At 46.9% G+C, this 24121-nt stretch overlaps 1 protein-coding gene across 6 annotated transcripts in view; it reads right to left on the bottom strand.

Moving 5' to 3' along the window:
• The window catches only part of PRDM2 (PR/SET domain 2), a 117888-nt gene that overhangs the window by 15797 nt on the left and 77970 nt on the right, over nt 1-24121 (bottom strand). For 5 of the 6 annotated variants that reach the window (XM_057544706.1, XM_057544697.1, XM_057544715.1 and 2 more), the window contains one exon: nt 18408-22797. In XM_057544706.1, the coding sequence (XP_057400689.1) occupies nt 18408-22797 (4390 nt within the window). Of the gene's footprint in view, nt 1-13505; nt 15105-18407; nt 22798-24121 lie in introns of those variants that run through there. The other variant, XM_057544700.1, reaches the window with a different exon arrangement.

The raw sequence follows: 24121 nt of genomic DNA, 5'->3' as shown, positions 1-24121 counted from the left end.
CAAAGCCCTCACCCTGAATCCCAGCTGAGCTCAAACAGGTTGTCGGGTGGCCATGGCTGGGACAGTTCACCCTTTTTTTACAGAGCGGGAGACAGAGGCGGCCTATAGATGCTAAATGACTCGGCCCCGGGTCGCCTGATTCCACCCTGGGCTGCTCGGGCCTCACCAGGATCTTGCAGTCCTTTTGGTTTGGAAACCGTTCACTTGCAGAGGCCTCTCAAACAGGCTCCCTCCCTGCAGGGGACAGACAGCACCCAGCCAGACACTCCTGGGGAACCCACTGACTCACAGCCAGGCGGTGGCAGGCGTGGAATGAAACCCCTCCTAATTTTCCTTCCTTGTTACCAGCATTTCCCAAACCGGGTTTGGTGGAAGGTTTGCCCATATGTTGCATGGGTCGTCCTCATTACCATGCGCGTCACAGCAGCTAGCGTTTCCGTGCTGACCACACGTGGAGCACGGTCCCCACTGCCTGACATGGAGTAACAAACAGCGTCTCCACAAGACCTCTGTGAGATGGGTACTGCTGCAGGGGACGCACGAGGAACAAAGGCACAGAGGTTCGGCAGCTTGCGCAACAACACACAGCTGGCAAGAAGCAGAGGGAGGGTGGAAGCCAGAGCCATTTATTTACTCCAGAGCACGGGCTCATGCAGTGAGACATGTCTCTGCAGGATTTCTGAGAGTTTCACGTGCCTACAGGCAGTGTAAATTCCCAAGAAGAGGACACAGGCTGTCATTTACCCCATTTATCTGATAACTATGTATTGACCGACTGCTCTGTACCAGGTACCGTGGGGCACAGTGGCGTGCCGAGCAGACGTGATCTCTGAAGGCACAATGACAATTCTGCAAGGGGATTGCGTGGGCTACGCTGAGCCTCAGGGGGTACCCTTTAAGCACTCAAAAAAAATTTTTTTTTTAATTTAGTCTTTTTGGACAGAAAATTTCTAAGATCAGCCATATGAAGCAACATGTCCTGAATCTGATTTAGCGTTCTTTTTGGGAGCCAGATTTCCAACTCTGCACACGTACACGTGGCGTCATGTGCCGACAGGGAGAGGTGTCCTCCGGCCTATTAAGGTGGGTCAGCCTTCTTGCCCACATGCTAAACAAGACCGGGCATTCCCGTGATTATCAGTACTGATCATCAAGCACCTGTTATACACCTGACCCCGTGCTAGGCACTGGGGATATATAGCAGTAAAGCAAACAGATCTGGTCTCTAGAACACTGGGGCGTGTATTCTAGAAGGGGAAGGTAGTTACTTGCATAATACATAATACAAAATTCCAAAGTGTGATTAGCAGGAAGGAAGAAAAACAGGCTACCAGAGCTCAGAACAAGGGACTTGACCGCAGAAACACCATGTAAACAGTGTGTGTGTGTGTGTGTGTGTGTGTGTGTCTTCGTGTTCTGTGGAACGTATGGAACACATTTTGGTTTTGGCTTCACTTTACCATGTTGTCCTTTGCTTTACTTCATTTGGGGGTGGGAGGGACGGGAAGGAAAAGAAAGCACAGAACGTGTAACTTACTTTACCCCCAGAAAGAAAAGAGACAGGATTTCTAGAAGGGGTCATTTCTGTCTCTGAAGGCCACTCCTCGGGGATGGAGAGGGCATTGTTAACCACCTATCCTCACCCCCAAATCTCTCCCGCCCTCTTTGTTGTGCCTGAGTCTCAAGGCAAGTTATACACAAGGGGATTTGGGGAGTTTGCAAATGGGAACAGGACTGGGGTAAGAGTTCATCGATTCTCTTCCTCAGGCCTTTTTCTGAACCGTGAACAACAGATCTGGTTACACGGGGTCTCGTACTTGTTACAGGAAGCTGGTCGGAGAGTTTGTGAGCATTTGAGGACCAGCCTTGCATTTTCACGGGGTCTCCTTGGCTTGCTGCAGATGGTTTTTCAGGTGGAAACAGCCCACCACCTGGAGGAGTGGCAGCAAAGTCGGGGATGATTGTGGTGTGTCTACCTGGATAAGTCAAGGCGGCCATTTCCAGCAGCGCTGCAGGCCCCAAAACATTCTATGATGGTGAAGAGGAAAGCTACTTAGAAGTGCAAAGCACAGAGTGCCTACTCAAGTCCAGGGGAGGAGCCTTCAGCCCACGAAGGTCCCCTCCATCCGATGTCACAGCTGTCCCATTCACACCTCAGCCCAGGACACTGCCAGGGCTCTTCCAAATCTCTCCAGCCTCTCACACTAGAGCTCCCCCAGCCTCAATTCTTGGGCTGCTTCTCTTTAGCTGTACTCACTCCCTTGGGGAGGCCAACCTCATGGTGTTCAGTATCATGTGCACTCTGAAGACTCCCACGTTTACATTTCCACCTGGGTCCCTTCCTCTGAAACTCAAACCTGTGTATTCAGCTACCCTCCCCATGAGTGTCTAATGGCAGCTCCAACTTAACACACCCCAAACTGAATTTCCAGCACACACGTACCCCACAAACTGGCTCCATCACCTCATCACTGAATGGTAACTCCATCCATCTGGGTGAGGAGGCAGAAACATGTCATCATCCTTGATTCCTCTCTTTCATCCAATCCTCAGCAAATCTTGTGGCTCTACCCTCAAAAGACATCCAGAATTCCACTGCTACTCGCCAACCCCACTGCTACACTCCAGTCCAACTACCATCATGTCTCACCTGGGTTACTGTGTTCACCTCCTAGTCTGTATTTCTATTCTTGGGCCCGTTCAGCCTATTCTTAACACATCAGCCAGACTGATTCTTTTAAAAGGCAAGTCATACCATATTATTCCTCCCCTCAAAACCCTGCAATGAATCGCACTCACTCAGGATAAAAGCAAAGTCTTCCCAAGGGCTGCAAGAGCCAATATAAATTGGCCCCTCGTTACCTCCCTGACCTCATCTCCTAGTCCTCGCCCCGGCCTGGCTGCCCTGAGCACACCAGGGATGCTTCCATCTCAGGACCTTTGCACTTGCCATTCCCTCTAAGTGTTTTCATCCCCTGTGTCCACAGGGTTGCTTCCCCTCTCCCTCCCCCACCACCCTCATTTCTCTCTCTCTCTCTCTATATATAGTCCCTTTACAGTCAGGCTACATTTACATGGTAGCCCCCATTTTCACATTCGTAGTCTCTACTCCCCCTTCCCCGTTTTACTTCTCTCCACAGCATTCACCATCTGACATTCTATATAGTTAGTTACTTGCTTGTTCATTGTCAGTCTCCCCCCACTAGGATGTGAGTTCCATGAGGGTGGGGAATTGTGTCGGTTTTGCTCACTGTTACACCCTCCCGAACAGTGCCTGGCACGTGACAGCAGGCGCTGGTCCCACGTTGAGTGTATGAATGAATAAATGAATGAAGGAAGGGTCAAGATCTACAGTCTTTCTTGACTAAATCACACCCAGAATGCATCATCTAGTTATTGTTTTCCACTTACTGTTTCAAGTGGGGCAAGAACTTAAGAAAGTTTTAAGAGCAGTTTAAGTGCAACATGTTTCTATGTCTTTATGTGAATTTTTCTTTGTTTCTCACCCATACCTAACTGGACAGCAGTTTTTAAGCAAAATACTATGAGCCTTTCTACGCATTCAACTTGTTTTTCATAAACAACTCTGTTCATATTTCATCGGTTTGGATATTCAATTAACTCATATAAGTACAATAATAAGTACTGGCATATTTGTTATGTTTATTATAAACATGGTTACGTTAATATTATTATTAAACGTTATCAAAATAGTGTCATAAACAGGTTTGGGAACAAATACAACTGACTGTTGGCTGCATTTAACTTGACTGCAGGGCACCAAGGGCGTGGGTATTCCCTGTGTCACTGGGGGGGTGAGGGTCATCCATGAACATGGCAGGTTGGTTAAACGAAAACCAACTGAGCCTCGACTGTATTTCATTTTATCCACAGTGGGTATTCTAACAACAGTTCAGAAACATTTCTGGTACCACCCCACCCTCCCAGGCCCCGTCCTCTGCAAAATGCTCTCACGCCAATTATTCCTTAGGCCATGGTGAACACGCGGACTTGACGGTTGGGTGAATGTGTAAATGGGAGACCTCTGTGTTTCCTTCGTCAAATGCTTGTATGCGGCCCTTTGACTCCGTCGTTGGCTGGATCCCATTACGCAGCAGCTCTGACTCACGGGCGCGATGGAGAAACCGCCCAGGTGAGTGAGATGAGCCACGAGTCCGGTTTGGGCAACAGCCGTGTTCGGCGCAGCCCAGTCAAGTGCGTGTGGCATCGTGAAATCAATCAGCGTTTAGGCTCTAAGAGGGAGGCGTTCCTCATTCTGAGCAAAAATAAGAAAACACGGAAGGGAAGCCATCCACGGCCATGTATTTGGGAGGCTCTACGAGAGAGGACTCCTTGGTAGATGTCAGGAAGTAAAGCTGGAGACAGAGGGGGGATGACCCTATTTTCAGAGCCAAAAGCTGGGGGAAAGGATTTAAAAATGTGAAGGAGTATTTGGATTGTCCTACCTCACGAAGTTCAGGATGCTCGGTTATAATCGCAGACAGGCTGTGTGTGCACGGGTGTAGACTGGGGCAGGGGGCGGGAGGTGAGGAGATATAATTTCACCAATACCTTTGGTTAACGAGCTGTAGCGCGCAATTCCCTTCTGGTCTCTATTGGTTTACTGACGGGCTTTCACTACACATTCTTTACCTTGAGGACCATGCCCCCAGGCAGCAACCCTTAAAGACCAATTGTAATTAACTATCCACCAAATAACCGAGTTTTTCTTTCAACCTGATTTTAATTGATCATTTACTTATCCAAATTGATGCTCTCTATTCAGCTGCTAACAATGAATTGCCCCCCAAATACACATTTTAAGCCCTAAAGTCATAAAGTGGGGTCAGATCAGAGGTCACTGAAGTGGAGTGGTAGCTTTGGCTCCGTTATTCCCGGAGGTTTCTTCCTTTCTTTTTATTCCACAGATACTAAGTACCTACTGTGTGCTGGGTGCTGCAGTAGGTGCTGGGGTAGAGTGAACGCACACCAACAGGGCACTGTGCGATACCAGGCGTGTCCTAGTGAATGACCTATGATCATATATTCCCCTCAAAAAGATGCACAAAGAGCAACAATGGACAAGGCAGGGAATCCTCAAGTCCACCTTGGCTCTGACTGACACTCAGAAGTGACCCTAACTCTTGAGCGACCCTGGCTCATCTGTCACAGCATGGTTATATACAAGCGAAGTGTTCTGAGAGTTGAAAAATGTTATGAATATATGAAAGAGATTGTTAATAAGCAAAGGAAAATAATTTAAAATGAAGACCGGAAGCAAATAAAAATGATGGTATGTGGTGACACACCATGTCATTTTTTTTTTCCCCTTTATAAGAACCAAAAGGGAACTCTGAAGTCTGGGTAAGACTCATTGGAGAAGCTGATAAAAATGAAGATTTCAAAGACCCACTCCCAGAGGTGATGGTTTAGTCGGTCTGAAATTCTTAAGAAGCCTCCCCAGGTGGTTTTTTGATGCAGGTGGTCCACTAACATCCTGGTGAGATAATCCAAACTAGGGTCCCTTCACACACCTGGGAACACAGACAGGAAATGCACTTCCTCAGGCTGAAATTAACAATACCTACTAGACCAGCAAACTAGTCTCCCCTCTAAGCACCCGCCCAACATGATTCAGGACATCACCTTAATACAACACCTGCTGCTGGCTGGCACCAATGGGCTGTATCTGTAATTTTTTAGTTTTAAGGACATAAAAACATATCGGAGTCTACATGTCAATTATAGTATCTGACACCAATTTATTTAGGTGCATCAAAAGAGTCGGCTCCTGCGTGAAGGCAAAGTTAACGTAGACTTCTTCTCACCAGACTCACTCGTAAAATTCAAAGGAGCCTAAACGTGAATGAAGAAGATAGGAGGATAAAACACCTATAAGCCTATGCATTGGGTCTAAGAGAAATTCTAAAAAACTTCTGGAGGAATACTGTGAATGAAAGAGGAAAATCCAATCCACGAGCAGGTCCAGCAGCCTGGGAGGCACGTACTGGGACGGAACCAACCTCCAGGCATTTCCTTACAGATTCAACCACTTTCAAGCACTTGGCACCGAATGAAATATTTATCCCAAATACAGATTACAGGGCAGAGGTATTGGGGAAAGCGAAGCAGACTATTCTGTTTCAGAATTAAGGTGCCTCCCCGGGCGACAAACCTTTGCTGAGGAAGTAACCGTGTGCATCATGACCCAAACTTTCCTTTTATTCTCTCCACATGTAGAACATGTGCTTTGGGAGCTTAAAAGCAAGCGAGCAGTCTATACATGTGTGTTACACTGAACTCGCCCCTCTCTGCAGTGCACTTTGCTTACAAGGGAGGTCCCTGGGTATTCTCAGGCCCTAGCGCTTCTTTACTTATGTATCGTATCAATAGGACCCCTCCCTGGCTTCCTAGCTCACAGACGATTATCAGAAGCCTATCAGAAGGCTGCCAGGGAGTACAGACAGTATCCATAAATAATAGATGAAAAAGGAGATGGTGAAAAGCACATCCTTCTCCAAAACTACTTAAGCCTCATCTCAAGCTTCTGGATCCAGTATGCCTGAACTCCGAGGGTGTCACTTCGCCACAACAAAGTATGAAATTGATGGTCACCTTGAGCCTTCCAGGAAAGGTGAAATTATGTCCCGTGTACCTTTTAAAAGGGAAGTAGCAGATACGTTAGACCTCAGACAGCAAACGCCTGTGCAACACAGCCATTGCCCTTCCTGCGTCCAAGGCGGACACCGGGCACTCGGCCCGGCCTGTATCCCCGAAGGGGACCCCGCCTGGGAATCCAGCTCACAGCAGCCCCAGGCAGCTGCTCCCCTTGCACAAATGGAAACCGACTTGCCAACCAACCATGGCTTGGAAAGACTATGAAAACAGAAAAAAAAAAAAAAAAAAAAAAAAAGAACAAAAAAGTTCACACCAGGGAACAAGGTTTTTAATGCTCTGGATGAGTCAGTATCTGGATCTGCTCCCTTCCTAACGAAGCTGGTAGGTGAGATGGCTCGTCACACTGGCCTGGCTGAAACCATTCAGTGTGGTCTCCCAAGAACACACAAATTGGACTCGACCAGGAAGGACCAAGACCTGTGTTCACCTCCAGCATACGTTTTAATTCCTTCGGATCAGCTGGGCTTCCCCGGGCAACTACATACTAACAGGCCACGTCTCCCCGCTTCTTAAAGGTGGTGAACCAGGCACGAACTCACTCCCCGACCTGTGGGTGAGGGGCAGAAGAGACTCCCAATTCAGAAATGAAGCCAGGCTGCTGGACTTGTTTCCGGGCTCCCCTTTTACTAGCTATGACCTCAAGCAAATTCCTTAACCTCTGTGCTGGACTTTCCCCATCTGTAAAATGGGAGAACATAAAAGTATTGTATTTCATAGCGCTGTTGCAATGATTAAATGGGGCAGTATGTGTAAAGCCCTGAAAACAGTGGCTAGTAAGAGCTTTAAAACATCAGTGACCATTCTTATATTATTATTTCAATGAACCGGGGTCCCTTGTTTAAGTGGTCATGGTTTCACAGAGCTAAGGAAGTGTCTTCTTCTGAACCTAGCTTAAAAAATTTACATTTTGACTTTGAAATTCAAAACCAAGAGAAATAAAGTTATATGGAAAGATGACAGAATAAGAATTAATCATCTCTTTTTCTTGTTGTGATTTGAAAAATGATTTCCTGTTTTATGGCTCATTCTCCTTATCTGATGGGGAAAAGGGAGCGCTATGGTCAGCATATGAACAGCACAGGCCCGGCTGAAACACAGCAAAGGGCCCTGTGGGTCACTGGCAGCAGAACCAGGGCTTGTGGACGCTCGAGCTCCTCCTCTCTGGGCGGAGGCAAGAGACGATGAAGGAAGGTTCCGGCCACCGTCATCTGTGCGACCACAAAATCTCATACGTGGCGAAAGTCAGCTCTGAGCAGCCGACGTAACTGTGAATCAGCTTCACACTGAGACTCAAGAGGACGCCTCTCCAAAGTCACAGCAGCACATACCAGGGCAGGTACATCTGCAGTCTTCACCACCGTCCTTCCTAGTCAGATAGGTTGTTACTGTCATTTACAGAAAGGAAAGCCGGGGCTCAGAAAGGTTAAGTAACTTGCCCCATATTACAAAGCTAATAAGTGGTAAAGCCAGGATTCAAATATTTTATTCAGCAAGTTATTTATTGAGCGGCTACTACGCGGCAGGCACTGTGGGAGATGTTGGAAATGCAGCAGTGAACAAAACGAAGTTCCTGCCCAGGGAGAACTTTCATTCTAGGAGGGGGGACATTTAATAAACCTCCCTGACAAGTCGAGAACAAAACGTATGGATGAGTGAAGTCCCTCCTAGAACAGGAGAGCACAGGGAGGAGGAGATGCAGAGGGACGAACAAGGGCAGTCCTTCAGATCGGATGGTTGGGATAGATGGGTGATCAGCAGCGCCGGGTGTGGGGCCAATCGGTGCCCTTACCTACATCCCAATGCCTGAAATGAAGTCACAGCAAAACCCTGAGGTGCCCCAGGCTCATTCACTTTGCCTGGGCCCAGACAGAGGGCTAAGACCATCCTGGAAGCCTTTGGGAGTGTTTCTAAGATTCTGAAAAAAGTTCTATCCTCCCCAAAGACAGTAGCCACCATTCTCTGAAACTAACATAAACTGAGGTTTGTCATTTTCCATGAAGGAATCTTTTTTTTTCCTTCTGGGCCTCTGAACGCATGAGCAGTTTTCTTCTGCAGCCTCTTCCTGAAGTTCCTCAGCGATCATCACCGTCCACGTTCTGGCTCTTTCCACCGAGGACGGTTACTACACCCTGTCGGTTTCCTCAGCGGGGCCTCCCCGGCGCTATCACTGTGAAACTCGAGCCCCGGTCACTAGACAGTGGTCACTGATCGTCCCCACCACCGCCACCAGAATCAGTCATCAGCTCCTGAGTCCTCACTGGGAACACACGTCCCCTCCTCTAGCCCGACCGCTCCCATAACCAGGAGCCTGGGGCTCAGCCAGCAGCGCGCCCCACCTCAGTGACAAACGGAACCCAGGGAATTAACACTCAGGTGGCTGGGAGTTCAAGACCAGGGTTTATTCCCAGTATGCTACCCAACCTCTCTACAGCAGAACCCCGTTGTGGGTGATGACATCAGCACTGATCACCTGGGGGACACGGTCACTACGTCAAACCCAAGGGCACGGTGAATTAGGTTGTTTCACATGGCAGCAAAGAGCATGGCTCTGGAGTCAGGTGGCTGGGTTTGGGGTCCCGATTTACAGCTGTGGGACATAATGCAGGTGCCGTGGCCTCTTTCAGACTCGGTCAGTTTGTCTGTACATGGGGACAACTGCTCTCCCTCAAGCGGTGGGAGGGCCTCCGAGGAGTTAGTGCCCAGCGGGCAGGGACAGTCAAGGGCAGCCTCAGCTCCTCCACGGTGGCCAGCTGCACCCCAGCGTCCTCTGAAAACCCTCGTACACAGGACAGAGTCCCTCAGATCTACGGACCAACACCTTCACGACCCAGACTGATCATTAAAGATGTTTTCTGAATGGCTGACCGACTGAATCACTACAGGAGAATGCGCCTGAATTCACAGGTCCAATAATAGCTTGGAAATAGAAGCCATCTGAAAATGTGCCTAAACTCGAGCTGGGTTGGCAAGGATTGGATGTGATTATAAAAAGCAAGTGAGAAGAGAATGTTACTGCAAGGAAAATTAAATCCATATGAGTTTTAAATAACTTCATTCCAACAGAGAGTATTAAAATGTTGTATTTTTGGCAAGTATTAAATACTAAAACAAATGCAATTTTAAATTGAAATTCTACTTTAACTTAAAAAGTTAAAACTGCCACAATTGTATCCTAAGGCCTAAATCCCCTTCTATTATTAACTTACCTGTGAAACAAATTGTAGGTCTTTTAAAAAATGTTTTCTACTTAAAATTTATATCTAGATTTCATGCTAAGACTCAGCAGTTATCCAAGCAGAGCTCTGTATTATGCAGTAGGCTCCCATCTAAACACTGATATGGAAATGTTCTCAGCTTAAATACATTCTGATTCAGGACATAAACCGATACTTTAACATCTACCTGTAGCTTTCTGTCATTACTGAAATAACACCCCACTGAGTAACTCGGGGAGCACCTATCAAGGAATTTTCAAAACTGTCTGTTGTCTGGCTTCCTGCTGTGGATTATAAGCTGGACACAGGAAGGCACACTTAGGCACAAACTTCTCCCATTAAAGGTTTATGTTCTCTGAACCACCCACCTGAATTTCAGCTCGTTTTCTGTAAGAGACAGTGGAAAAGGAATCCAGCTGGTCCAAGTGAGGCAGAAAACAGAAGCTCATACAAATCCTATCACCCCAATGGTTCGGCAAGTTTACTCTAGTAAGTGTATCCAAGCCCCTTTTAATGGCTCATGACTGAATGTAACTTTTGCAACGGCTAATAATTTAACGCAGCATCACGATGCTTTTTCCAATTCTTATTCTTCATCCAGAAAGTAAATAAAACCTACACGCACCCTCCAGGCTCTAATCCTATACTTTAAAAGTAACTTACTTTTGGCAGAAACTTAACCTTTCATTCTGCACGCAACAGACTATGTGCTGAGGTGGCAGGGCAAGCCCCGACAGACTTTGGTTTTGGCCCAACAGGTCAAGGTTCTGAAGTCACATCTGAGGATCCTCCTGGTGACCAACACTTCCAGAATCAAAGCATATTATTATCATGTGCTTGATTTCTATTAAACAGAGTTTTGTTGACTAATCAGACTGATCTACAAAGCCAGTTGAACCTGAAAGGTCTATGATGGAGGTAGAAGCATGTCCCACAGTTAAAAGAGTGAACTAGATGTGAATGTTCCCAGGCAGCTCCATACTAATCAACAGTCCTGCTGCACCAGGAAGAAGCCTTACCGAGAAGGGATGATTCTACTTGTTCACCAATGCCGGGAAAGCCCTCACTAGAGAAGATATCAAGGTCTGTATCCTACACATCTAGAGAAAATGAAGCTTTCAAAAAAGAAACTACAAAAATGATCAATAGGATGGTACAGCTTGGAGGCAGTTCAAATCCCAGCCTTCCACTTGAGAACCGTGTGACCTCTGCACAAAAATCGTTTCCCCCTGGGTCTGTTTCCCCATCTGTAAACGATACCGGCCTCGGGGTTATCGTCAAGTTTGAAAAACGCTTTGCACAGTACCTCGCACACAGAAAGCACCTGAGAGCTATGTCAGATTCACCCCCGAGCTTAACAGATCGTTTCCAGCACCTCTTGGAGAAGCAGCAGCACGAGGGAGGGCGGTGGGAGAACCGAAGGGCCCGGTGTGGCCTGGGCGGGGTGGCGCAGGGGTACAGATGGGCCCTTGGGCGTTACCAAACAGGACTCCAGGCATTTGCCTGAAGGGATCGGCCAATGAGCAGCTTCACATTTTCCCTACATCACACCCACTCGAACCTCAAGTTCTGTTCCTCTCAACTTTTTTTTTTTTTTCGATATTTTAGTCTATAAAGAATTTCAATGGTAATATGGATGTCATCCTTCTCACCAATCTGGATTTTTTTTTTTTTTTAATCCTACAGCAGGGTGACTGTAAATGTCGAGGCACTTGAGGCTCAAATGAGAACAGTCAAGTACTTTAGCAATTAAGAGCTACACACATGTGTTATGATTTATCCCACATAAATTCTGAAGTTCTTCAGTGTGCAATGAAATTACCTGGGGTGGGTGTGGGGATACTTTAGGTGTCCAAAAAAAATGACAGAAATGGCAAACCGCTTTCCTTAACCATCGGCCTGGTTTTTGGACTACTTTAAATGTGGCCTTTATATCCGAGTTAACCTTTTCCTCACCCACCTGTACTTAAAGGATGTAAGTCAATCGATTCAAAGTGAGGCCTGATATCAAATCAAAATCGACAGAAATAAAATATCGAATGCATTGAGATATAATTTTAGAAGAGTCGCATTAACGTAAGTATTAAAAGTCAGCAGTTATCTAGATATCTGCCCTCAAATATTAAGGTAGAAGCATCTTCTTGACCACCCAGCCTTGGGAGAACTGTGACACAGTGAGGGAGGTTTTGGATATGAAGTGTTTAAAAAAAAAAAAAAAAAAAGAAATGCACCACGCAAATATAAGCTTCACAAAGGCTGGAACTTTGGTCCACTGATGTAACCTAATTACCTCAGTAAGTGCTCGATAAATTAATGTGATTTTGTAAAACATTTTGCTAGAAAGTACCTGTAACATCCAAACGAAAATAGCCAGCCTAGAGACACGGACAGATCTTTCAAAATATTAGCTGCAGCGACACAAGGCTTTAGTTATTAGCTTTTTAAATTTTTCAAAGTGTTTAACTCCACGAAGAGTAAAGCAACCAAACTGGGGCAAGCTCATTCTTGTCGAGAGGGAGCTGACCACCTGCTTGGGGACTCCTCAGCTGAGTATGTGGGTGCTGCCACGTCCAGGCGCTGCTGTAAGAACGGGTGACACAACAGACCTCACGCTGCTCTTTCAGACCCGAGGAAATGTCAGCGTCCACAGCCTGGGAAGAAGGCTTCTGGCTAGAAGGAAAACTCGGGACCACCTCGTCCATCCCCCACTTCGGGCAGACCAGGAACTACCAACCTTGAGGCAAAATACGTGCCCAAGGCTAAACCACCGAGGCAGCGACCGAGAAGGAGCTTGTCAGAGCCCTGGAGGAACAGGTGGGCGAGGTGGACACCCACTCCCTGTTCCCAGAGCAGCGCTCTTTCCAGCTCACAGCGTCCAGCTCCTCCCCGGGTGCTGTGCGTGCTCAGCGCCCAGTTTCCAGAACATTTACACCGCTAACGCTGAAAGCCGCTCCGTACCTCTCTCTGCCTCTTCCTCCCATACACCTGCCCCCAGCCCTTCTGGGGTTTCCTAAGGTAGGACTCCGTAAGCCACAAGTGTGAACATCTCGCTGAGGGACGCCGACCGCACCTTCAGCTTCGACACCGTTCCCTGGGCAGGAAGGACACGGGCGGAGAAAAAAAAATGAGGACAAGTGCTCCCATGTAGGACTTTATGAAACTGCTTGTCTCAGCCATTTTTAATCTTTAAAAAACAAACAAACAAACAAACAGCAATTCCATATCAACCTAATACAAATGTTACAACTTCTTTGTTTCATTCTTCGGGGGATCCATAAATATAAAAATCTCCAGACTAGAGTGAACTGTTCGCCAAGCACAGAGGACACTGACACCCCACGCAGGAAATTATTTCACTCTTACCAAAGTAAGTTCTCCACGCACTTCTCAGCACCACCGTCCAACTGCACGTCTACTCTCTAGGTGGTATGGAAACGATGTGAATTCACAAATATTCAATCAATGCCAAACAGAAACAAGTGGGGAGAGGTCGGCCGTGGGGCTCGACAACTGCACTTTAGAGATGCAGCCTGTGAGCACCCCTCCCACATGCACCTGCATTTTCCCCCTTCACTGCTCCCAGTGATGTACAAAATACAGTCCTTTCACAGCTTTTAGAAAGTTTTTTATTGGTTACAATGATATAAAATGCATCATTTGAATTCCCCCGTCAGTAAGTGCTTGCTAGCAACAGCATAAGAAAACTTTCTGTACATCCGACAAGCTCAAATGATTTATTTCATGCTGGAAGGGGAAAAATAGCAAACACCACTCTTAACTTGTCTGTCTATAATTAACCTCTCTCTCTCTCTCTCTCAAGGCTACGTTGGTTAAAATCAACGGACAACCCCTTTTGTATGTCAATTTGTAAATTTTAATGTTTTCATTAGAATAGTCTTTTATATCACTCTCCAACAAGAAACAATAAAATTACTAACAGCAAACTTCAATACAAGAACACTCTCCAGATTAACAACTCAAACAAAATGTAAAATGTAAATCACATATAATACAATTGAAGCGTCCAAAACAATTTAAATAATTTTAAATATTTTATTTTTAAACTGCTACAAACGCTTTATACAATATTTCAACATAAAGTCCCCATAACAGAAATGTAACAAAATGGGAATGATAGTGAAAGGGTTAAAGTGGCACAAATTCACCAAACAAGCATTAAACTACAAATTTTAAGAGGTAGATTACTTTTAAAGTTGAGAACAACAACAACAACAAAAAAACACGAATAAAACTTAGCCATTTTCCACCAACTCTGTCATTAATTAGAGGGAAGGCATATAATAATGCATGGAGAAATGATACTTGTATACTCAGAAATAGGCCAATTCGTTGGGTTTTTTAAATCTCTATTAGAGACTGATGTGTGAAACCTGATAAGTAAATTCACTTACACTTAGGTGTAGACATACATCTATACAGGCCTGTGATGTATCCTGGGCACTGATCTATTGCTACCGTCTCCGATAATACAACAGTTATAAATTAGTGCCAGATAATAATCTGAGAGGATAATGTCCATTTGGATATATAAACATGACACTGGAAGAGGCATAAAAAAGAGTCCATATCCAATCTGGTTTCCTCTCCATTATGCTGGCAATCGGCTTGTGATAAAAAACAACAAGCAAACAAACAACAACAACAAAAAACAGGCTAAGAAAGAAGCTAAATGCCTCTGTCTACAATTCATTTAAAGGAAAGGCATCAAGAGCTGGTGTGACCAAAACATTATAAAACGAGTGCATCAGAATCCATCATCCCTGAAATCTACAACAAACTACTGATAAAACAGAGAACTTGCTTTGCAAGATTAGGTTCAACTCATGCCTTTCTCTGCTCTGTGCCAAAAGCCAGGGCCACGCTCAGGTCTGAGTTACCAGTCCCGTGACGAGGAGCCAGGTCAGCTAGCCCGTCCTATAGCGCCCTCCTCTGTGCATCTCAATCACCTATGAGCCCAGCACGTGTGTTGGGCGTCAGCGAAGAAGCGGACGCCTGACTCTAACCAGGGCAACCAGAAGCCCGCTGGCAATCAGCTGTGTGTTAGGGTTTCTGAGTCAGCTTCAACTGGTCTTGCAAGCTTGGTAGATTTCATATCCTTTGCCGTAGTGCTTATCCTAAGTTGAGCATGCATTATCTTTATTTAGTCAATTAAGGTTTGTTTTGTTTGGGGGGCTTTTCTACAGGAAGTTCCTAGAAAATAAGAAAACTGAAGATAAATGACAACATAACACAACCTTATTATGAACTGACCATGTTAAAGAAAAGGTGGGAAGACCATGGGACAAATGTTAAGACAGCAACAGGATGGCTCGGAAGGTGTGGGGGAACGTGGGTGTCCCACGCGCAAGAGACATGCTGGGAGGGACACAGACGGTCTCCTTGGAGTGATGTGGCCCAGATGGTATGTGAGAAATCAGCACCATTTTGGTTTTTTAACCCATTTCACGGTAAATGGAAAAGCTTGGTCTGGAATTTCGTTTTGCTTCTCCATCACTTATTTACGTGTCCTTAACTGGCTGCAATGGGAACATAGTATTAAACAATAACAACAACAAAAGCTGCTCTAAAAGCAGCACTGAAGAATGTAAAAATGCCTTGGGATTCACAAAGATCAAAGATGGGTAAGAAGGGAGTAGAAAATGTACCTCTTTCCTTATCTTTCTGTCTTACAGTCCGTGGAAATGAGCCCTCAGCACCAGCTCTAAATGCAGTCCCACCGACAAGCCACAGGTGGGCTCCAACCCGACCCGCGGAAGGTGAGCCCAACACAGCGTTCGCTGGATTAAGAGCTGTAACAGGAGAATCTAGTCGGTGTTATGTCTCTGTGGCTTTGTCCTAAGAAAAGGATTTGGAGCACATGCCTTTTTCACACCCGGATTGGCACAATGGCTTGTGCTACAGGAAATGACCAAATGGCAAATTCTGCTGAGCTCTCAGCGTAGAATGGAAAACTGACGTCGTTCTCACGGCTGACTGCAAGTGTATACTTGAAAATCTGTGGAATCCTAAACGGGCATTTGAATGTAAAGCGTCTGAGTGCTGAGGACTAGCCCTTAATCACAGTTATGATGAAACACACAGGAAAAGGGTGTGCTGCCAGGTCCGGGGTAAGTTCTCGAACATGCAGTGGAGCAAGGACAGCGAAATCACTGAAAACCAGAGTGAAAGTGGATATTTCCAAACCTGTGCTATAAAATCACCCCTGAATAAAATTTACAAATAGAAATATACTGAAAAGGGAAGAAGACTAGTTAAAACAACTCCTTGCCAGTGTAGTACAACAAACATGGAAAAGGACGAAGCCTCCACTAAGAGCCCTGGGCTGACACCGACGGACCATCACATCCCCAGGCCTGCGCCTAGGATCCCGGCTTTACACCAAATTCACTACAAGGTACTAAGACGACCACAACTCTCTGAAGAATCGCCCACTCTTCTGCCCAGATGATCAAAATATGATGCCCCCTGAACGCTCATTTTGTAATTCCCAAAAATACTTCCCAAGTTTATGGTCATGGAAGCCTGCTGCTACCATCTACAGTCAGAATAATACCCGTGTCTTCTTAACTGATTGTTCCTTGTTTCCTTTTAGGCCAAATTTCACTCCAGCAATGTTAACTTTCAAACAAAGCAAAACAATTAAAACTAACTGGGGCAAAGAACAGACACACAATTTTATTAGGCACTTCAGTCCTTTGCAGTCTTAAGGGTTCTTCAAAAGCACTGGATGAACTTCACTCAGAGAGTTTCCCTTTATAGTACATTACTTTTTTCTTATCAACTTTACCCTTGAACTGTATAAATGGGATCCAGTACAAAATAACTGATTCTTTCAGATACTATTGGAAACAAAGGAGAATACACATATACATTCTAAAGCATCAACCACCTGGGAAATGTTTTTTAGTACAGTCTGTGAAAATGACGGCATGTTCTGGGTTCTTTAACCTTGAAAAGGACAGTTCAAGAATGTCCTGTTGTTGTGGAACTTCCTGAACACAGACTGAGTACAAGGAGGTACACAGTGAAGCTGCTACAGGCAGGAAGTCTGGACAGCTGATAAACAGGTGTTTACTTTCACCAGGACTAACTAAGCTCCAAGACGCTGCATACACGTTATGTCAGTAAGATCTACCGTAACTGGTTATTTAGTATTTTTATGAAGTAGCTTTAAAAAACATCTGATCCTTTATTCCTACAGTCAATCATTCCAATCAACCCTTGGCTAATGATTCTTCTCTCCATCTTCAGCCATGACTTACGGCGCACCAGCACCAAGAACTCTGCCTCGTCGAATGTGCAGTGATACCAGCATCTCTGAGCCCTGGTGACCTTTCCAAACGGCAGTCACCTCCCAGTTAACTCTGATTCTGTTCACTTAAAACACCAAAGAATTTTCAGACACTGGAAGTTACAGCCAAGAGCCTAGAGTCCTGCAGCTCGCTCTGAAAGGACCGGATTTTACAATACTTTGCAGAAATTCTAGCTGATGATGAATAACTTCACCTGAGATGAACCTGTAGGCATTATTCAGGAAACCACAGGAATACCAAGAGTGCACTCCACTCATGTTTGAACTAACTTAGAAAGTCTGAGAAGTCAATGGAACAAACTTAACTCCTGCCCTATGTTTTTACCTGTCTCCAAGAACAGTTCTTAATATCAGAAGAACACAGGATGAACAGTGAAATCACCTCAGACCTAAGATGGGCTCTGGCATCACGCTGGGGAAACAAAGGCACTGACAAGTGGGGTGACCTGCCCTCTGTCCCCACCCGCACCGGAAAGAACCATGGCCTGGCCTCAGCAGGCACTCTCTCCTCCTCCCGCCCGTGGGAATCTGGCTGTTTATCACCCTATGCCTGAGAACAGGAGCGAGTGGGAGGACATACGGCATTTTAAAAGGAATAGGGTGCTGTGTTTTGATTTATTTTAACCAAGAGGCAAGTTTTTAAAATTAAAACACAATAAAAGAAAGCATGAATAGTAAAAAGCAGTCTCAGTTGCTAGAACTGCACTTAAGTCACAGAAATATTAAACCAGGTTGTAACGTGGTTTTAATGAACTCCGTGATCCATCTTAACGTAAGAAGTAAGCTATGATCAGGAAATAATACAAGTGACACTGGGATACCACCCAAGATATAAAGGAAGTTTGAGAGAATTTCACCTTTTCATAGTAGGGTGCTTTGGGGAGCTTTTCATGGCTTCGAATCCAATTCATAACTGGCCCTATTAAAGAAACTGTACCACTTTGTGAGTCCTACGCCTGAAATAAAAGCTGTATGTATCCATCTCTACAACAGCCAAAGCACTGACCCTCCTTCACTCCGGCCTACACCTTAAGCAACAGCGATTTCCTTTAAATGCTTATGTCAAAATCGTGCAGGAAAAAGGAAAAGAAGCCATTGGGCAAAGACAGTGTTTTCTTCCAACCGTCTTTCCCCCCTCGCTCTTGAGCTCTGAATTCCTCCGGCCCTGGAGCCTCGCTTACCTGAAGTCCTTCAGCTCCTGCTTGCCACTGCCGTCCTCCCTCCTGTTCTCACTTGGGTCGGCAGCAGCTGCCAGCTGCAGGCTTCGGGTGATTGGCCCCCCACTTCGTTCTCTAGATTTTACATTGAACCTGTCCGTCCGTTTCCTACTGGCCGAGGCCGATTTGCTCTGTAGGACGGCTCTGCTTTTCTGTGCCCTCACGTGCAGGCTCCGACACGTCTTGCCCGAGAGCTGAGCTGCATGATTCTTGGCTGCAGCTTTGGGTTTCTTGCTCTCGCTGTGAGTCATTTTGGCCATTCGTATCGGGCTTGAGTTCCTTAAGGAGGAGCTTGGTTTTTTGGACTTAACCGAAGCTGCAAATTTAACATTCTGCTTGGACCTGAAGGACGAGGAGGGCGGTGGGACCTGTGCAGGGCCCGAGCTGCGAGCTCTGGTCTTGCCCAAAGGCGCCTGCATGCTCTGCATTTTGATCTCTGCATCCGCTGTCCGTCTGCGGTGGCCGCTGCTGTTGGTTTTGTCACTACCTGCAGGTGACGGGTGTCCTCCTTTCTTGGATGAATGGGAAACTTTTTTTTTGGAAGGAGAAAGAGGTTTCTTGGGGCAGCTGAAAGCGGCGTGCTTGTTCAGGCTCCCGATGTACGTGAACTCCCTGTTGCAGTACGGGCAGATGTGCGAGGACGACTCAGGAGCGTTTTTTAGGTCGGCTTTCTGCTTTGCAGATTTGTTTTTTTGAAGGATGGCTTTCTGGACAAGCTGGTTTTTTTTCTTCAACGCATTTAACTTGAGCTTATTGGAGGACATTTTGCTGAGCTCAACGCTGAAGTTCAGTCTTTTGGGCTGTCCCATGCGTCTGAAGGCATTCTTCCCAGAGTTGTCCAAAACCACCACACCGTTTCTGGGCTGCACAGTCTGTTTCAGTGGGACTGGATTTTTCTTCGGGGTATACCTCTTCTTGTCACTAGCGGAAGCACACGCCAGGATGTGTCTGTGCAGCTCAGGCATGTTGTCCACACCTTTCCCACACTTGGTGCAGCGAATGGCGGTAGTAAACGTCTGTGGGATATTGTGTGTAGTGAAATTCGTGGCCGTCACACCAATGCCCAGGGGGTTGCGGTGATGGTACTGAAATGGAGGAGGTTTAAAGCTTGGGTAATGTTGATTGAGACCCAATCGAACATCTGGATCTTTCGTCTTTATTCCAGAAGCCATTATTTTTATGGTCGTGTAAAGCTCTTCTGAGGAATCGTTCAGCTCCTCTTCTTCTTTAGACGTTTCTAAAGGATCTTCTGGCAAACTCTGCATATGCTCTACGTGGGCCTTGCTGGGATCCGTAAAGTTCTGGGGTCTCAGGGTGCCACTTTCAAACTCATGGTGTGTGCACACTTTATCGGGGTGGAGATCTCGCTGGTGCTGCTGCAGATTGCACAAAAACGCAAATTCTTTTTTACAAACCGAACACACAAAGATATTCCCAACTCCATGAAGCAAAAAGCGATGTTCTGACAAATCAGTTTTAGCCTTAAAGAGCTGCACACAAAATTCACATTTGAAGGGCCATTCCTCGGCATGAATGGATAAATGTTTGGTTAGATCTTTAATGGAAAGAAAAGGTGATTCACAGACGTTGCAGACAAAATTTTTGTTGAATGTCTCCTGAACGATATCCCGCGCAGTGGCAGACTGGGATTCTTCCCTCGCTTTCAGACCTTCATTCTCTAATTCCTCCTGTTTAAAAGATATCATGGGGAGACAGGCTTCCAGATTATCCCCCGAGGAAACCACAGACGATACTGCTGAGAGAGGAGGTGGCGAAGGAGAAGAGGAGGAGGATGAAGAAGAGAATGAAGGCGAAGAAGATGAGGAGGATGATGAAGAGAGTGTCGGAGGCCCCGGTGAAGCAGCAGACATAAGGGGCTCCACGGAAGGAATGGGAGATGGCGAGGGAGACACCGTTGGGGAAAGAACTGGAAGTGGGGACTGTGCGGTGGCATTCGAGAGTGGAGAGGGACACGGATGAGGGGATGCCCCGGAAGCGGGGGCTGGAAGAGGTACAGTAGGAAGCAGTGGAGGGGGTGGGGTGGCAACAGTTAACACAGGAGGACAGGGTTGGGGGGAAGAGGGATTGGTTGGGGTCAAGAGAGGCGGCAGCTGCCCGGAAGAAAGGGAAGATGTCTGCAGGGCAGGTGACGAAGGAGAAGACTCGCCAGGAGGGGCAGATAAGCTAGAGTCGGGACCAAGGTCAGGGTCCGGCTGAGGACCTAGGGGTTTACAAGGACTGGGGCTCCTGGTCACATCTGGAGCATTTTCTACAGGTAAGTCGACGCCATTGTATTCATTGAGAAGGACCTTCTGTAGCATGCAGGTGGTTGGTTTCTTTTTCTTTACAGCACTGCAGGCTGGCTGCACCAAATGATTTTCTTTGAATTCCTTGCCTTCAGAGTCACTACTAGGCTTTTTATGCACACTGAGATCTAACACAGATTCCCACTGGACTGGAGCCTTGCCCGTACCCTCAGCCTTCTGTTTTACCCCACTGGATAAATCCAGTGGCTGTTGGTTGCATACATTGCTAAAAGTAGAACTAGCTGCCCACTCTTTAGATACTTTATATTCATCAAAGCCTGGAGGGCTCCCAGTTTCTCTCTCATCTCTCCCAGACAAACTCCATGCTGGTGAGTTGCTATGACTTTCTAATTTGGGCTTTTTGGAACTTAGAACTGCCTCAGTCCACATGGCTTTCCCATCGCCTGGCTTTCCGAAGTCTCGAAGGGCAGGACTGTGTTGTGGAGAGCTGGGGGGAGAGCTGGTCCGCCTCTTAAACCTGCTCGAGGTCACAGGCAGCATCGACGCAGGAGTGGACACACAGACGGGACCTAATTTAGGTATTTCAGTGGCTGAAATCCCTGCAGGAGGAGTCAGTTTATCCTGGGTTTGAAGAAGTTGTTTGAGCTTTGATGACAAATACACATTTTTCTCTTTGTGGAACGATACGGCCTCCGTGGTTGATATGCTGAGAGGCAGACTCAAGGAACACGAAGGCGCTACGGGCTCAGACTCAGTCTCAGCTTTAATTCTGGGCAACACAGGAGGACTGGCAGTCCTCCGTTTCTTGGGCTCGCTGTGTGTGCTGCTGGAAGGCTCTTTAGGAAGATCATCTGTTACAGGGACCTGTGTGGTCTTTATATTTTGAGTTATTTCCACTGTAACCGGAGCGAGCAGACAGTTGATACCATACAAGTCTGCCGAACTGGATTCCATCTCAATAACGTCACAGTTACTGGTGCTGCAGCTGGTCTGAATTTTCCCATCAATATAGTAATTTAAATTTTCAGAGATATTGCTAGAAATGTCCATGATGTACACGTCGTCTGCCTCCCCCTCCTCCTCTGGCTCTGTGCTGGGTACGTAGACACTCTGGGCAGGCGCGGCCTGCTCTGCTGGGGGCTGCTGCTCTTCGAGGAGGCCCCCTTTCCGCCGCACACCTTTGGGAATCAGGTGACGCTCGTGAACCCTGCGCTGATGCCGCCTCATGTTAGTGTGAGTTCCAAAAACCTTTTTACAGTATTGGCACGGATGAAGCTCTTTCACTTCTCCGTTCTCTTCTGCAACAGAAGAATTCACTGTGTCTTGGGAAGCCTTCTCTGAATTCAAGGTCAGGGAGTCTTGCCCAAGAGCGGGGGGCTGCGCGTCATCCTTCGCAGGAGCGGCGTCCCCGGGCGCCTGGCCATCGGCTGGGGCCTCCGGCGGCCGGAGCGTCAGGCTGGGCTTCCGCTTCAGCCCCGCCTCGTGCCGCCGCTCGTGCCGCCGCCTGTTGATCTGCGTGCCGAACGCCTTCCCGCAGTACTTGCACTTGAAGGCGTGGTTTACCGTGGATATGTGGATGTGCATGTGCCGTTCCAGCCCCTGTTTGGTCGTGAACTTCCTCTCGCAATGCTGACACGGAAACAGAAACGTTTCAAACACGTCACCATTGGCCTCTTCTTTAGCTTTGGGAATTCTGATAGCAGGTGCTACCTCTGGAGAGTCTTCAAGAGTGTCCTTCGGAACAGTTTTTGGTTCTTCTAATAAATCCTCTGGCTTCTCGTCGCATCGTATCTCCGGCTCTTTCGCGGAGCTTTCATCTGGCACGTCAGCTGCTTCCTCCTCCTCTTCGTCCAGCTCCTCCTCCTCCTCCTCCTCCTCCTCCCCCTCCTCCTCCTCCTCCTCTTCCTCCTCCATGTCGTTCGCCTCACGACGTGCTGCTTCCAGCTCCGCGGCTGGTCCCGCCTGGGGGTCCTGGGCAGGGGGCGGGAGGGCGAGCTCGGGAGGCACATCCTGACTCACCACCTCCTGAAGGGCGGCCGTCTGCTCGGCGGCGGACGCGGAAGGCTTCTCGTCTGCGTCTCTGGGGCCTGGAAAGCACAGGGAGGCAGAAGCACGGAAGTGAGGGCACACACCAGCCACTTGTCATCAGTTTCCATTATTCACGTTATTTCTCTTATCCCCTAAATGTGTAAGGGAGGTAGTAACAAAACACAGCTCTACTTTCTCGGTTATAAAGTTGTACTGCATGAAATTCCACTTCGCTCAGTCAACACATGTTTACAGAGCACCTGCTCTGCACCAGGCAGCTCAGTGGGCAGTGAGGATACAATGTGAACAATAAATGCCTAAAGGAGCTTAGGTTCTTCTGTGCTTCGTCGCATACATATAAACACATTTTTGTTTACAGCAACTGTAGTGCTTAAAACTGTGTTGGAGTAGTTGATACTGAAATTCAAGATACGATGGTCATGAATTCCAATTTTTCATGATTCCAAACGGAAACAAGAAAATTGCTAAACATATTACCAGGTTAGATTCTTACTGGTCTGTCTTGAATGCAACGATTCTCTCCCTCCTTCCTGACTAAAACTATATACTGAGAGCTAGAACATTTTCCAAAATCATGCGATCATAATTTTTCATGTAAAAGGAACTTCGGAGCTCACTTCTTCCAAGGCTGATTAAATTAGGGAGGACTCAGGAGTACCTCAGAGAAGGAAAAAGAAATCTGAAGTCACTTCTGAGTCTCTACGCCCAGGAGGAATCCAGCCCAGCCCAACGTGAGGTGACTGGTGCACAGGTGGACTAGCCAGCAAGGTGACAGGCGAGCAGAGACCTAAAGAAAATGAGTCATGCAAACATCTGGGGGACGGAAGCCCTCTGGACAGAGGAAACAGTAAATGCATAAGCTCTGAGTCAAGAGCATGTTAGATGTGGTCAAGGAACGGCCAGAAGTCGTAGAGGCCGTAGGGCGAGGAGGGGCGGTCCATACGGGGGGAGAAAGGAGAGCAGGAGATGAGATCAGCTCATGCAGAGACTTGTAGGCTGTTGGCCTTTACTCTGAGTAAAACAGGGAGCTACCGGAAAGTTCTAACAGAGAAATATATGATCGAATGAAATACAAGAGAATCACTCCAGGTGCTACGAGGAAGACAGTAAACTGTAGGTGGACAAGGGTGGAGGCAACCCTACTGTATCTTCCAGGAGAAGAGACGAGAGTGGCTTGGGGAGGTCGTAGGGAGTGGTCAGACTCTGGATTCTTTTGGAGATGAAGCTGACAAGATGTGCTTGTTGACTGACTACGGTGGGTGGTGGTGGAGGAGGAAGGGTCAAGGAGGATTCCACAGCAATTGCCATTACCCTGCTCACTAAACTGTATTAGACGGAGAGAAAAGCAAGTCTGGTCTGTGT

This window comes from Balaenoptera acutorostrata, chromosome 1, assembly GCF_949987535.1.
Source record: "Balaenoptera acutorostrata chromosome 1, mBalAcu1.1, whole genome shotgun sequence".
NCBI lineage: Eukaryota > Metazoa > Chordata > Mammalia > Artiodactyla > Balaenopteridae > Balaenoptera > Balaenoptera acutorostrata.
The sequence above is the reverse complement of the archived record's forward strand: the minus strand, read 5'-3'. Positions and strand labels throughout refer to the sequence as shown.